At 40.2% G+C, this 17,073-nt stretch overlaps 1 protein-coding gene across 1 annotated transcript in view; it reads right to left on the bottom strand.

Annotated features, from left to right (window-relative positions):
- LOC131234002 (protein MET1, chloroplastic) overlaps positions 1 to 16,613 on the bottom strand; it is a 28,752-nt gene extending 12,139 nt beyond the window's left edge. Inside the window, exon 1 of the mRNA XM_058230946.1 lies at positions 16,065 to 16,613. Within this exon, the coding sequence (XP_058086929.1) occupies positions 16,065 to 16,474 (410 nt within the window). The 5' untranslated portion in view covers positions 16,475 to 16,613. The remainder of the gene's footprint in view (positions 1 to 16,064) is intronic.
- Between the last annotated feature and the right edge of the window lie 460 nt (positions 16,614 to 17,073).

Genomic DNA, 17,073 nt, shown 5'->3' on the forward strand with positions numbered 1-17,073 from the left:
TGCAACACATAACGCGATATTCATATTTCAAACACTGGTTGGCACTAAGGACCAAGTACCATTCTTTTAAAGGGCCATAAACTCAACGACCATAACTTCACACCATTCTAGAATCTTGGAAGCTTGAGTAAAGCCTGTGGGCTATGCAAGACCCCTTGTTAACGACAAGAGCTACATGCAAAGGGTGTCGGGTGCTGCAAAAAAAAAAAGTCACTTTTTATTGATTCCATCTTTGGACTGAGTTACCATTTGGTGAACATTTCGTTTCCAAGTGTATCCAAACGTGGAGACTGAAATCATTGAAATGGGTGCAATACTTGTGTTGGGGTGAGTGGTGGTGGGGTGGGTGTTGAGAGTGAATAATGCATATTCATTCCTTGGTTTTATGAACATGATGTTGCATAATCGATCTATTTCTACATGTTTCTCTTACGAAGTAATTTTGAGAGCTTAAGGTGAAGAGGATGTTAAAAGCATGGATTTGATGCTCAAGAATTACCAAGATAAGAGGTCAAGATTGAAGATTTCAATAGTCCAAGATCCAAGAAAAGCAAGTGAAGAAGGAAAAAAATTGATATTACAAAGTGCAAAAATCTGTGACTACTAAACTTGGCAGTTCGATGACATCAAACACAGCTTCGATGACATCAAAGTAAGTGTTCAATGCCATCGAATGAGGCTCGAGCCCATTGGAAAATCAGAGAAAATCAAATTCAGTTGCTAGACTATTGGGTGCAATTCTTGATCCCATCGAAGACCCTTTCGATCCCATTGAAGACACGTTCGATGACATCGAAATTATCATGAAATATGGGTTAACTCGCTAGACTGTTTCAGACGTTTTTTTATTCCATCGAGCACATGTTCGATGACATCAAAGCCAGTTCGATGACATCGAAGGTCGGGCAATCTCATCGAAGGACTTGCGCAGAATTCAAAAGTCGGTTGATGTCAATTTCCAAATTCAAATCAAACTCTTCGATTGAACTTCAATCCCATCGAAGTCCCATCGAAGCTCCCATCGAAGTTGCGTAAAGCTACGTAAATTGAAGTCAGTTTTGAAGTCGATCCGATCAAAGCCTATATAAAGTGGTTTTCTGAGTTCTTCTAAGCACGAATTAGGGTAGGAAGAGTAGAGCAAAGGGTGGTGCTGCTTCCAAGGAGTTCTTCCTTTTCTAGTTAGTTTTTATGTTTTTCTTTAAGAGTTTTAGTTTAATCATGTCTTTGGTTAACTAATCTCTTACCTAGAGCTAAAAGGTGAAGCTTGTAGTATATTTTAATGTCTTTCTTACTTTGATTCAAGTTTATGATCTTCATGTTGGATATTTTATATTTTATAGTTTGAATAAAGAAGTATTTTTTTAACTTACTTTGATCTATCGTTGACTCCAGGCACGGCGGATGCTTAGGAACTTCCTAAATGCTCTTTACCTTGATTTATGGTTGTTTGATATGTAAAATTCTTTGATCTACCATTGACTAAAGACATGGTAGATGCTTTGAATTCTCTACAATCAATTCAGCAAGACTGTTATATGAAGAACTATACTATGAATGTTCAGAATTTGTTTTAAACTATTTATGATGTTTTAACCGCTCTATTATCCAACTGGATAAATTAGGACTTCGATTCTAGTTGGAGTATTGATTGAGTCAAGTGAGATGGCATTAGGGTAACTGCAAGTGGATCCTCGGCGCTTTAGTTTCCATTATAATGATTCACAACAATATCCTTCAATTTTCAAATCTAGTTTACTCTCTAATTCTAATTCTTAAATACTTCACAAAATCACACACATTCAGTCCCCGTGAGTTTGACCTTGGTCTCAGCAAGATTATTATTATTTCACAACCTTGCACTTGGGGTACAAGTGAACAATGGGCCATTTAAGACAAATGGATTGGGGTGTGATGAGGTTGCGATAGAGGTAGTTGTTGTGTATAAGAGGAGATAAGCCTCTCATAAGGACAACACATGGGTAGGTAAGATTGATGAGGTGACTGAGATGGTCTAAGGATTGAAGCCATGAGTATATAGGGTCAGTAGGTGGGTCAAGTAAGACGATTGATGCACCGGATTCAGAAGAGACGAGATAGGTGGGTGGCCAATGGAGATGATAGTGGATGGGAACCGTATCGTAAGAGGGCCCAAGGCATGAGACTCAACCCATCTGGTTGAGGTAGAGTGAGAAGATGCATCCATGGTATCTGCAAAAGAAAAGTGATCCTCATAAAAAACGACATGGTGCGAGAGAGAAACGCATCCCATTGAAGTGTACAAACAATGATACCCTTTATGATGGACATCGTAACCCAAAAAATACATACTGCATAGATCAAAACTTCAATTTATGCTTGTTATAGGGTCGTAACCAAGGATAACAAGAGCAACAAAAGGTTTAATACGAGGGAAGCACCAAAGCTGGATTTGTTGTTGGTAACTCGACTAGGTGATGGGGACATCACGCGCGCATACGCACCCACACCGCCCCCAAAAGCACGTACGCAAGGAAAAGGAGGGCCCCACCGTCGATCTGGCTCGATGACGAAGTCCAGGGAGGGCCTCCCAGTTAGAAGACGGAGTTTTAGTTCAAGAGAGTGGGCCCGATAGTCAAGTAAAGCCCATCATGGGATCTCATGATCGTGGCCCACTAGGCGGATTAAGTTCATACTTTAGGTTTTACTTATTTATATTTTTAGAACATCATGAAAGCTTTAGATATCTTTGATTGGTTTTTATTTTAGTTTACTTCATCGCCAAGTAATAGGTTGCGCATATAGCACGAGTTTTGGGGTATAGGGTTTTCTTATAAATAGGCACCCCTTGTAGTTCTTTTGATTCAATGAAGATTAATAAAAATTGTTGCGTTTTCCTGCTCCTTTCCGAGTTATGAAAACCAAATTGGGTGCGAAGCCCTCCCTTCTTCGAAGGGCTAACTACCGTGGTGCAAAGCCACATCTATCCCGATTCACCCCCACCTTCTTCCATCCATATTTCTCCTCTTATAAGCATTTCATCTGCAAATCCATCAATAGTTGCAGCCATTTTTCCCTCTACAGCAGATTTCCAAAATCTGCCCTACAGGAGGGCGGAAACTTCGGTGGAGCACCACGCACAAACCGTGCATCGGATCAAGCTGAGATTTGGGGGTTTTGGAGTCCATCCCTGGCCGACCAGGGCTAAGGTGGCTTTTTTCTGAATAGTGAGCCTCACACATATGCAGCCGTGATCACACGCACGTGCGTTTGAGCCATTGTCACTGTCCGCATGTGGGAACTGTCTTCCGATCAGGTTTTCTTCTTCTTTTACCCTCTCATACCTGTTTTTCATAAACCCTAACCCTAGATTGAATTATCCTTAATTTATTTGCCCATTTTTCTCACCCAAGGGCTCCTTGAATTGAAATTGGTGAATCCCTTGGATTAAGGACTGATTACTATGCATGTGTAGCTGATTTCTATTTCCCTTTTGAGCATCGTTTGGTCCATAATTTTATTGATCCAGTCCTAGCCTGTGTAGGCCTGGACCCGTGCAGATTCCCCTTTATTTGAATGTTTGAGCTTTTCGTGTGGGATGTGGAATTATTATATGATTGTTCTGAATTAGTATAATCTAAGCCTGAAATCTTGCATATCATATTTAAATTTCATGTCCTGCATAACTAGGCATTAGGTTCATTCAATTCAATACGAGGAAAGCACCAAAGCTTGAGATAGAAGAGTCCAACTTGTTTCAAGTAAATGGCGATACTTTCATTCTTGTTAAAGTGGAAGCTTCATACTTTGGGTGGTCCTATGGACTATTGTATGTTTTCTCTTATAGTTTATTAATATAAATTGGAGAGAGGAGTAAGATGAAGACCTAATTTGAATTAGTCTTAATCATGTTTACATGGTATTAGAGCTAGGTTTTGCAAAACCCTAACCCCCCCCCCCCCTAAATTTTTTCTCCCTTTGGTCCCATTATCGTTGTTGTCGCCACTAATTCGACCACCGTCCCATATATTGCTTCCCATTGTCGGAAGATCCGACTACCACTCGCCATTGAAGAGATTTTCGACCACTGCTTACCACAGCAGACCCTCTCTCCTCTCCTCCATCCTCGTCACCCGCAACCCACCGCATGCTTGCAATATCCTCTCCTCCATCCTTCATCCTTGTCCAGAAACCCGTCACCATTGCCGTCTCCGTTCATCCGTGCACCTAGGTCTAGATACACATATCCCAGCCGTTTGTTGCAAATTTCCACCAGAACCACTAATTGTCAACGCGAGCTTCTGTTGCTTCTGACTGATTTCCTTTTTCAGATTGGTTCACTCAACTCAATTCAACAAGATTTGAAGTGGAGTCAACTCTGTGAACACTTGCTGATTTATTTTTTAAAAATCCACAATTCATTCATGACACAAAAGGATGTTATGGCTAGCACGAGCGTGTTTTTTTTTTTTTTAAGTGATTTGAAGAATGAAATTCAACAAATAACCTCTCGCTTAAATTGAAAGGGGTATCAAATTTTCTACTGTAGGTGTGATCAATCACACTCTTCTTAAAATCCAAAAGGATGCTTAAACACTTGAAAGAGGATAATCCTGACGATTCCTCGTCCTATCTTCAATGGAGTGAGGATGATGCACAAGTCATGAATTGGTTGTATGGGAGTATAGATGAGGTGGTGTATACCACTGTAATGTGCTATGAGACTGCTAAAGAAGTTTGGGAGAATCTACAATAACTATACTCAACTAGGAAGAACATTCATCGCCTTTAGGACATTTTTCAAGAGATTTGTATGATGAGACAGGGTGATAATTTCCATGAGCATTGTGCCCAGTTCAAAAGGTTATTCGATGAGTAAATTATGTGACATCCATACACCAGTGATATTGCCTAACAAAGACAATGACGATGCTCAACCACTCGTGGTCGCTGTATGACACAACACCAATTTCCATAGAGCACTACCCAATGATGGTGAATCGCAGGCCACCACTTTGATTGTGAAGAAGCCTTTGTACACGCCAAAGGTGGAGATAGATTTACAACGGTACAACATCTTTCAAACAAGGTGCACTGTAAACCAAAAAGTTTGTAATGTGATCATCATTGTCAAGAGCAGTGAGAATCTCGTGTCAAAAACAATTGTGGAAAAGCTACAACTGAGAACAAAAAGGCACCCATCTCCGTACACGATTGAATGGATCAAAGAGGTCAACAAAACAGAGGTAACCGAACAATGCACTGTCTTATTTTCAATTGGTTAAAATTATAAGGATCAAGTACTTTGTGACTTAGTCGACATGGAAGCTTGTCATATGTTACTTGGTCGACCATGGTAAAATAATATTGATGCTACGCATAGAGGTTGGGATAACATATTTATATTTATTAAAGACGGTAAAAAGATTATCCTCATCCTTATGGGAATGGAGAACCAACCCAAGACTTCTAAAGTTGAAGAACAATATCTCATACCCAAACATGATTTCGTTAAACAATCTTAGGAAACAGAAGATGTCGATGCATTAGTTGAAAAAATATATATATATGAAGCCTGTGACCATCCTAAAGGATTTGAAACCAGTATTGCAGGAGTTCAAGGCGAGTGTGCTCAATAAACTTCCTACTAAATTACCTCCCATACAAGATATACAAAACCACATTGATCTTGTCTCAGGGCAAGTCTGCCTAATTGCCCACATTATCAGGAAGAATGTGAGATCTTACAAGCACAAGTGAAGGAATTGATCCATACTAGTCAAGGAGAGCATGAGTCAAGTCAAGGAGAATGTGGGTACATGTATTCTCTCAGCTCAAGAGCCTAATGCAAACTATAAGGAAGAGGCTGATAAACATCGGCGCCAAAAATTATTTGAGTACCATGAGCGAAGTCCCTTAAGTAACTCGAGGATGGGTTTTTTCTAAGTGGAGGGGTCTAATATAGGACGTGGTACCGATACATTCCTAGCATAGTTGGACCAAAATAAGGTGAACCGTAAATTGGCCATAACTTTTAATTCAGGTATCGTTACAGGGCGCATAACCTATCGGCGACAAAAGGTGTTCGAGGTAGGCGACCAAGTTATGGTCCATCTACGTAAGGAGAGATTTTCGACCAAGACTTACAACAAATGGAAGAACAAGAAGATTGGACCAGTAACGATCCTTCAAAAGATCAATGACAACGCTTACATTGTTGATCTTCCAAATGACATGGAGATCTCGCATACTTTCAACGTCGCGGACCTGACTGAGTATCATGAACCGAAGCAGGACGAGAACCCGAGGACAAGTTCTTTTGAAGTGGAGGAGATTGATGTAGAGCAGATCGCGAACACTTTCATGTCCAAGATGAACCAGAGAAGGCCGGATCGGAGGCGGAGGTGATTCAGACCGTTAGAACCTTACAACAAGCGTATCTCGCAAACCGAAATGAGTTACTCAACGTACAATATGTGATTTTGGGGTAGAAGAAGCTACTTTAGCCAACCAAGCCGGCTATGCCGAGTTGCCCATGTTGAATTTACGAAATTCCATCAAATCGACGGTCAAAAATCCATTTTATTTTCGTTTTTACTATTTATAGTAAGTTTTAGTTTGATTATAACTCTTCGTCATTTGAGCTTTAGGAGTTGTGTCCAACATAAAATGTTCATAGAAAAATTAGGAGAATAACGTGGTTAAGCAAAATAGGACACTTACCATAAATAGTAAACTATTTATAGTAAGTTACGAATTTTAGAGAGTTTGAGTTGGAGTTTGATTCTGAAACTTCGTCCAAGGTTTAGTATCACTATTTAAAGGATTGTAAATTCATTTTTATTATCTACTAATGAAAATTTGAATTTTCTAGAGTTTATTTCTATTTTCTTATTTTCCCTCGTGGATTCGAGGTATCTCTATGAGGAGTCCAGAGAAGCTTCATGGATTTGGAGTAGTTATCCCCTTGAGGAAGACGATGATTGACCTTATCACGTCCATCCCTGCATCATTTTCCCGGTTAGATACTTCACTATTACGTTCTTTTGTTACCCTTGCTAACGGATCCTTATTTAAGGTCCAAGGTGAGGGTGTTGCCCCTAGTTCTACTTTCTCCTTATCTTTAGTTTTCTTTATATACCTGACTTGCCTCTTAATATGTTGTCTGCGAGCCAACTAACAAAAAATCTAAATTGTTCAGTGACATTTTATCATTCTCAACATTTGTTTCTGGACCTACAGAAAGGGGGGGAAATCTTGTGGACTTTATTACTTCGATCCCGGTATTTCTGGAGTAGCACTTCTTGCTAGCGCATCGCCTCTAAAATGGCACAGTCGGTTAGGTCACTCTGCTTTAGCGTCTTTAAAACTTTTTCTCCCTTGTTTGTCTTCAGTTAGTTCAATCAATTGTGAGGCATGTCAATTACTCAAACACCATCGTTCCAGGCCTACTTGGCTTCATTTGGGATTTTATACTAGATTTCGTGTGCCTACAGACCCCAACAAAATGACGTGGCTGAAAGGAAAAAATCGGCACTAATTAAAGGTGGCCAAATCTTTGCTCACCCATATACATATTCCCAAACGATTTTAGGGGTATGTTGTTTTCACTGCATGTCACCTCATTAATAGATTACCATCTATAGTGTTGTAAGGAAAAACTCATTTTTCTACCATGCTTCCTAACTTAGAGCCTTTTCCATTACCTGCTCGTGTATTTGGGTGCACTTCTTTTGTTCATCATAAGTTTGGACCTAGTAGTAATAAATATGATACTCGAGAAGTCAGGTGTATGTTTCTTGGATATTCTCGCATACAAAAAGGGTATAGGAGTTACGACCCCATTGCTCGTCATCTCTATGTAAGTGACGATGCCATGTTCTTTGAGGACTCTCCCTACTTCACCCCTGTTGATGGTAGGTGGGAGTTACCCTCTATGGATGTTCCTTCTGTTGTTCCTTGCCCAATGGCTGATCTTTCAAAACCTACCAACTCTACAACACCACAGTCAGAATCTACTGGTGAAGCGATTGGTTCTCCTTATTCCACCCTTTCATCTTCACATTTACTTGTGGGTCCATCCTCCACTCTTGTTAAACCGGAATTACCAATTGCATTCCATAAAGGTATTCAATCTTGCACCTAACATCCTATATCTGACATTGTTTCTTATCATCGATTAAGTTTGTCTTTTCATACCTCTGCTATGTCCCTGTCACATGCATCTATACCCACAAATTGCCATGATGCACTGGCACATCCTAGTTAGTATAAGGCCATGGAGGAAGAGATGGTTGCTATGAACCAAACTCATGCATGGGAGTTAATTGATTTGCTTGCTGGAAAAAGGGATATTGGGTGTAGATGGGTTTTCACCGTCAAGCATCACTCGATGGATCCATTGAGCGACTGAAAGCCTGTTCGGTTTTTAAACGGTACACACAAACCCAGGGACTTAACTATGAGGAAACATTTTCTCCTGTGGCTAACTAAACTTTGTTTTAGTATTGGTTTCTTTTAGTGCACTAATTTTTGCACCCAGTTTGTCAATCACGTGAGTCACTGTGTCATGTATTCAATTGAGCCTTTAGAAAGTGAAGACCGAAGACAAGCAAAGCTGAAGCATCAAGGAAGCAAGAACAAGTAAAACAGATGCCTTGGTGACCCTAACCCTTGACCCAAAACAACCCATAGACCTCTAGATGATCTTGACCGAATAAAAATACATAATTGATCATCCCTTAGCCTTAGGAGACCAAGAAAAACATGATAAACAAGGTTAGAAGAGGTGCGAATCTGCTGTGTAAAAGATTGCCCAAAACAGCATATTCTAAGCGATGTTCGATGGCATCGAGTTGCCATCGAACAGTCTTTGATGACATTGAAGACCTGGCCGATGACATCGATCGAGAGTCAGGGATGTCCAGCAACCAAACTGGATTTTACTCTGAAATTTTCGATGGCATCGAGGTCCCTTCGATGACATTGAAACTTATGTTTCGATGACATCGATTGAGAGTTAGAATTGTCCAACCAAGTTTTGAATTTTTCCTTTTGACTTTCTCGATGGCATCGAAGCCCCTTCGATGACATCGATAATGGTCTAGAACTGTCCAACAAGAAAATACCATATATTGTCTAGATTGTTCGATGGCATCGTGGAACCCTTTGATGACATCAAAGGTATCTTCGATGACATCGAATGACCTTCGATGACATCGACAGAGCCGTTTTCTGCCCATTTTTTAACCATTGGAGTTCGAACTTTTTACAAATGACATTCAGTTCTTGGGCATTTTGATGGGTTTTTAGATCAACCATAGGTAGGGTGATTCCATATGCATATCCTCATCCCATGCCTTTATTCCATTGAGTTTCAAGCAATCTCCCTTGAAATTTCAACTCTAACAAGGATTCCAACCTCACCATTGGAGATGTGCTTTAACTCCACCATTTTCTAGAGATTTGACTTGAGCAATCTTGGAATATCATTGTCAAAATCTTTTAGGAAGCCCATCTAGGTGAATCCCTTAGGAAAACAACTTCCCATTAGTTGAAGGAGATTCAACCAACATCTCATCACCTCGGTCACCTCAGAGGAGCATCATATGCAAAGTGATTGATCGTGGAGCTGAAGCCTTGGCAAAGCAGCGGCAACATGATTGGGGGAGCATCTGGAAGCTAATTGAAGCACATGAGAGCGGAGATCAAGCAACTCAAGACGGAGCTACAAAAGGGACTCATTCGGACAAGTGTCATGTGTAAGAGTCTAAGTTTGTGCTCCTTCCTTGTGTAGGTTAGAGTAAGAGTTTGTAATTCCCAAACTCGAACTACGTTCTTTCGTAGGACCTTGGCTTTTGTGTAGAGCCTAAATCCATGATTCTTGTGTAGGACCAAGGTTGTTGATTTAGCTTAAGGAGAAACCAACCAAAGTCTTTTGTGAGAGCCCTCGGCGGGAGAATACGTGTTGGGTTCTTGTATAGGACCTTGGCTCTTACGTAGGGCCTTGGCTCTTACGTATAGGACCTTGGCTCTTACGTAGGGCCTAAAACCTTAGGTTCTTGTGTAGGACCTTGACTCTAGTATGGAGTCTAAATTCTAGGTTCTTGTATAGGACCTTGGCTCTTGTGTAGGGCCTAAACCTTGAGTTCTTGTATAGGACCCTTGCTCTTGTGTAGAGCATAAATCTTAGAGTCCTTAAGTAGGGCTGTAACGGTTAGAAGTGAACCCGATTTAAAACCTCCGATAGTGAAATCCAGTACACTCATAGGTTGAGTGTGTTCGCCAGGAATGGAGTGGGCAAGTAACCGAACCACTATATATTATTGTGTTTGGGATTGTCATTTGCGCACTTATTTAATTATGCATGTGTTTGAATGTTTAATTATACATGCATGATTAGATGAATGCTTAGTGATTGAATAGGTAGCACATCCCACACACACATATACACTATCTTTATATACTAGTTGCTTATTTGCATATCATTTGTAATCTATGTGATTGGACCCTCTATTGGCTTGGAAGCCTTAGAGTTATATTGCCTTAGTTTAATTGTTAATTAGTTTAAGCTATGCAATTTAGATTTTAAATAGGCATAATTTTAAATAGGTCCTAATCAGCCCCCCTCTAGGACATAGCATTCGTTCCTTAACTCCGCCAAGCTTCCGCACTTAACGCATTGCGGCGAAAATTGCAATTTCAATTTCTATTGTAGCTACTAGGGACTGGCCTCTTTATTAGCTAGCTATCAATAATGCATTTCTTCATGGAGACTTAGCTGAGGAAGTCTACATGGAGCAACCTCCTAGGTTTGTTGCTCAAGGGGAGACTGGGAGAGTATGTAAACTTCGAAAAACATTACGGCTAAAGGTAATCTCTAAGAGCTTGGTTGAAAAGTTCAATAAGGTGTTACTGACTTATGGCTTTTATCAAAGGTAAGGTTGATCATTCGGTCTTCATTAAGCACGGTGATAAGGGTATGACAGCATTAGTTGTATATGTTGATGATATCACCATTATAGGGAATGACATATTTGACATCTTTAGAGGTCAAGAAACATCTTTAAAAGCATTTTCAGACTAAGGATTTGGGGTTACTCCACTACTTCCTGGGCTTTGAGATCGTCATATTTGGGTTTGAGATTAATCTTTCTTAGAGGAAGTGTGCTCTTGATTTATTAAACGAGATTGATATGTTTGGATGTAGACTAATTGATATGCCTATGGAGACTAGTGAAAAGTTATTGGATGGTCAAGGAGAGTTGTTCGAAGACCCATGTCAATACAAAAGGATGGTTGGTACACTAATATATCTTATAGTCACTTGACTAGATATTGCGTTTACCGTAAACATTGTACGTACATATATGCACTAGCCGAGAATTCCGCAATGGGAGGTAGTTCTCAGGATTTGTAAATACCTAAAGCAAGCACTTGGCCAGGTGATATAAATGTCATCTTCAGGTGGAGGCCTTCGCTGATGCTAATTGGGTAGGTTCCCTAACTGATAGGCGATCTACTTCAATTGTACTTTTGTTTGGGGCAATTTGGTCGCCTGGAAGAGTAAGAAGCAAAATGTGATGGCCCTTTCCAGTGCAAAGGCTGAGTACAGAGCGATGAGACACGTTATTTGTGAGCTGTTATGGCTCAAGTCCTTATTACAGGAGCTCCAGTTGTTTTTAGATGGTCCTATGACACTTTGTTGCGACAATCAAGCAGTAGCCCACATTGCAAATAATCCAGTCTTCCATGAAAGGACTAAGCACAAAGAAGTTTACTATCATTTCATCTGAGTGAAGATTGCTTCCAAGGAAATTACCACAACCTATTTTCAATCCAAATCACATATTGCAGATATCCTAACCAAGGCCTTGCCATATGCCAACTTTTCTTTATTATGTTCCAAACTGGGCATGACAAATATCTATGCTCCAGCTCGAGGGGGAGTGTTAAAGTGGAAGCTTTGTACTTTGGGTGGGTCCTACTATATGTTTTCTCTTATAGTTTATAAATATAAATTAGAGAGAGACTTGAGATGGAGCCCTAATCTCAACTAACCTTAATCATGTTGATACTTCTGCTATTCCATTTTGTTCGAGTGTACAAGGATAAGATAACTGATGAGAAATACCATTTAAGGCTAGGAGAAGTCTACGAATAGAGTTGTACACGAGCCAAGCTGAGCCGAACCAAGTTTGACCCAAGTTTGGTTTGGCTTGTTTATGTGACGCCCTCTATTTGAGCTTTACACGAGTCAAGCTTCGAGCCTATTCCTATTGTTTGAGCTTCGTTTGGTCCAAATTATATGAGCTTGAGCTTGAGCTTGGGTTGGTTTGGTCCAAATATCCGAGCCCAGCCAAACTGAGCCAAGTTTGGGTCAGCTTGGTTTTTTTTTTTTTTTTTTGGTTAAATAAACAATATACATGACATGAACTTTTTTATATACAAAGATAACATTACAAAATAACAATAAAAAGGACTAGTACAAAAGTGACAACACTAAAATGAGCTGGAAAAATGTATGCGCGGCGTGGATATGCATCACATACATTGAGGTGGGCCCCACCACAGGAAAACAGTATTGATCTGAAACTTTTCTCCCCCAACAATTTTGGATCCTGTGTTGTTAGGGGTGAACATCGAGTCGAACCGAGTCGAGCTGGCCTCAGCTCAACTCGGCTTGGCCACTAGCTGACCTCAACTCGAACTAGGCTCGGCTCGGTCCTCGAGCCTGACTGGCCAACTCGGGCCGAGTTCAAGCCAAGATCGAGCTGAGTTCGCCATGGAGGCATTTCCACAAACACCTAGACTGCACCTTCAAAATCCCTCTGTATGTGAAACAAAAGCAATGGTTTTATAGGTATTTTATCAAACACCTTCTAAGCAACATAAAAACCAAGAAAAACCAAGAAAAAAAGGGTATTTGTTTCATGTACATACCTTCCTTGCCACCAACCACACTTCGTTGAGTCATTTTATCAAACACTTGGTAAGCAACATCAATGGCAAAGTAACTGAGTCACCGAACTAGTTCGATCCGAGTTCGATTCGAGCTGGATTCGATCCGAGTCGAGTCGAGCTGGGGCCTGCTCGAACTCAGCTCGAACTCATTTTCAAGCTAAAAAAATCAGCTCGACTCGGCTCGAACTTAGCTTTGAACCAAGTCGAATTGAGCTTTTTCGAGTTGAGTCGAGCGAGTTAACCGAGCTAGCTCGGTCCATCCGTTTTTACATATCATTTTAAGACATGATCCAAAAGATCACGTAGAAGAAGAAGAAGAAGAAGAAGAAGAAGACCACTTGGAAGTAGAAAATATAAGAGAGAGATAAGAAGAAGAAGAAGAAGAAGAAGAAGAAGAAGAAGAGAAGAAGACCACTTGGAAGTAGGAAATATAAGAGAGAGATAAGAAGAAGAAGAAGAAGAAGAAGAAGAGAAGAAGAAGACCACTTGGAAGTAGGAAATATAAGAGAGAGATAAGAAGAAGAAGAAGAAGAAGAAGACCACTTGGAAGTAGGAAATATAAGAGAGAGATAAGACCAAGACCACTTGGAAGTAGGAAATATAAGAGAGAGATTAAGACCACTTGGAAGTAGGAAATATAAGAGAGAGAGATTAAGACCACTTGAAATTAAGAAATGTAAGAAAATAATAGAGTAAAAGAGTTTTAAAGTGAGAATATTGCAAATGGGGGAGGTTTGGAAGCCTTCTTATAGACAAAAAGTTTTTTTTTTTAACAAAAAAAGTAGTAATAATAATAATATAATGTGCCAACCGTTGGCCAAAATGCAATCGCATATTCTGTATGCAATCGCATACATTGCATATGCGATCGCATATTTTCGCATATGCAACATATGCGATTGCATATGTGCCAGATCGCATATGCCATGATCGCATATGGATATGCGCATATGGATATGCGCGCGATCCCATATGCGCATATGCGGTCGCACATGACAACAATGCTCACAGGTGGTGTTTGGGGGAGGAAATTCACCTGTAAGCCACTTACAGGAAAAACTGCCAGGAAACTTCCAGAGGTTGGGGGTGAGAAGTCACCTCCCTGTGACTTACAGGCCAATGGTCTAATTTTTAAAAGGAGGGGAAGAGGGGGGAAACGCACCTCCATTACAGTAATCTCTCTCTCTCTCTCTCTCTCTCTCTCTCTCTCTCTCTCTCTCTCCATATATACATATATATATATATATATGCAACTGGCTCCCTCTTCCTCTTCCTTTCCCTTTCCCTCTCCCTCTCTGTAATTAAGGTTGTTGTGTGCCTATCTCTCTACCATTCCATCCCTCTCTGCAGTTAGGGTTACGAGCTTTTTTTCTTTTATTTGAAGTGGGCCCCATTAGGTGAGGCTATGACAACAGGGCCCACCTGAATGTATTTTTGGTATATCCACGCCATCCATCAGTGATGCCAGTTCATTTTAGGGCTTGGTCCAAATGTTTATTGTTGTCCAACTTGTTGATAAGGTCACACGTACTTGGATGCAAGGTTAACTCAAATATAAGCTTGATCCAAAACTTTTGTAGCCTAGAAGAAGTTTTATTGGTGGGCATTCAATCACTACTAATTCTTGTGGTGTGGCCCACCTGAGACTTGGATCTGCTTCACTTTTGGGCCCAAGCTCTAAAATGAGCTAGAAAAACTGATGGACAACGTGGATCTAGAACTTGGCCTTCTTTCTTGTAGCCATTGGTTTTCCAATCTATGGATGATATGTTCAGGAGAGTATAATCAAAGGGTTGTTTACAACCATAAGCAATCAACTATGGTCCCTCCAAATGGATGTTTGGAATTTTTTTATTGTACCTATTATTTCCATAAACAATCTTTGTTGTCCATTTTTTGGCAATTGATTGGATGGTTACAATTATTTGACTGGTGTAATTTTTGCTTGGTGGTTTATTAATTGTGGGCTGAACTTGATGGAAAGGTTCGGATCAATTGATTGGACTGCATATGTGTCCCTATGCAACCTTTTGTTGTTGAAGCAATTGATCTTGTCTCCTTTTACATGGTCCTAACTAAGTGGGGCCTGCCAGATCAATAGTCTGGATTAGGGAGCCATGAATTCTAGTTATAGCATCTGATTATGTAATCCAACGCTATTGTACAATGCTTCTCCCGTTCTTGTGAGTTGCGGATACGTTGCATTAGGCCATTGCCTTGTAATTTTTTTTGTTTTGGCACATTTTAGTATTATCAGGATTTCTATATTGTAGCCATTTTGAATTTGTAGGCTCATTTTATGACCCACTTGATGATTGGTTTAGCTTAATAATCGGTTTAAATATTCATCTAGATGGGCTTAACAAAATGTCATAATTCGTGCCAAGATTTTTCTATGAGTATAATATTTTGGAATAATGTTCTACTCCAAGATCTGCGTGATGTGAATATACAGCTTTTTTCCTGCAACTAACATACGAGTAACCCAAACACAAAAACCAATTTACCTGTAACTGACTTACAGCTTACATCCAAACAAGATAACTTATAAGTAAGTCACTTACAACTTAAAAAGAACTTACAGGCATCCAAACAGGCCCTAGAAGAAGTCATCCACAGAGAATATATAATACTGCAAACCACTTATTAAATTAACAGGAGAAAGTCCCCAAATATCTGGATGAACAACTTCTAAGGTTCTACATGAAATAGTTTGTGACAAAGAGAAAGGTAATTGTCGACTTTTACCCAATTCGCATAATCCACAAAAGGGTAATTTCGAACAAACCCTTTAACGGGTAAACTAGAAAGTAAATGTTGCATCATAGGAGACGCTGAATGTCCTAAGGATGATGCTGAAGAGAGAAAAACTCAGCATGCGACTGAAATTGCAAAACCCACCAAAATTCAATACAAAAAGAAGAAAGAAAATTGCATGTATCCACAGGGATTAGTCTCACTTCAAAAAAGAGGTGGCGACACCCTGTGTCTTCAAAAAAAAAAAAAGAAGAAGAAGAAAGAAAATATCCAAAAAATTACTCGCAGAATTCACAAATGAAAAGTGCAAACTTAATGGAAGTGCTCCCAAACATATCTTAAAAGATACAAGATACGAAAAGACCTGCCTGGTGGCAATTACTTTATCTCCGACGGTGAACATTCCAGACTTGTCAGCCACTCCGCCTGGCAAGATGGCATCGATGTACGTCCCGCCATCACGGCCCTTTACAAATTTCAACCCATACGGCTTATCCAATTCTACCTCATACTGCTCCCATTCCCCTTGATCGTTGTCCGATTTCGACGGTTCGGATTCGGAAGCAGCCGCGGACGATGCTCTAATGATAGAAATTGACGGTTTTGCCAATTGGGTGGTGGAAAATCGTAGTGAAGAGTAGGGAAATGAGAAGGTCTTGGAGAAAGGGTGCTTGGAAAGGAAAGGGAGACATGGATTTTGCTTGGTGAGTGGAAGTGGTCTTTGAAGGGGAGGAGAAGAACAGAGAGGAGATGGATTGCTGATTGGAGATATAGACATGGTTGTTTCTACCAGTTTTTCTTTTTTGGGTGTTCTTGTTTTAGAGGTTAGGGATGAGGTTTTAGAAGGTAGAAAGTGAGAGGAAGAGAAGAAAACATCGCGAGAGAGGTTTGGATTACAGGGAAATAAGAACTAGTGGTTCTACTTCGCCGTGGTCAACAATTTCAAATTATATGCAGTCCACATGCCATGGAAACGTATTGGCTACTCCCCCTGCCGCTCGCCCGGTGGCTAGTGGTCGGTGTTCTGTGGGCCCCACCATGATGTATGTCTTTTATCCGTGCCGTTCGTCCATTTTTACAGATCATTTTAGGGCTTGACCCCAAAAACGAGAGGTATAAAAATCTCGGGTGGACCACACCAGAGGAAAACAACAGTGATTGGATGTCTACCATTAAAATCCTCCTAAGGCCCACTGTACTGTTTAACTCATACAGACCTGGATGAAGGGAAAGAAACAAAAATCAACTTGATCCAAAACTTTTATAGCCTCCACGTTCAATAAACATTGTTTCCTGTAATGTGGTCCACTTGAGATTGGGATACAAGTCATTTGTTGGATAATAGCGTAAAATTATCTAGAAAAATAGGTGGCCGTT

The sequence above is a fragment of the Magnolia sinica genome, chromosome 18 (assembly GCF_029962835.1).
Source record: "Magnolia sinica isolate HGM2019 chromosome 18, MsV1, whole genome shotgun sequence".
In the NCBI taxonomy this organism is placed as follows: domain Eukaryota; kingdom Viridiplantae; phylum Streptophyta; class Magnoliopsida; order Magnoliales; family Magnoliaceae; genus Magnolia; species Magnolia sinica.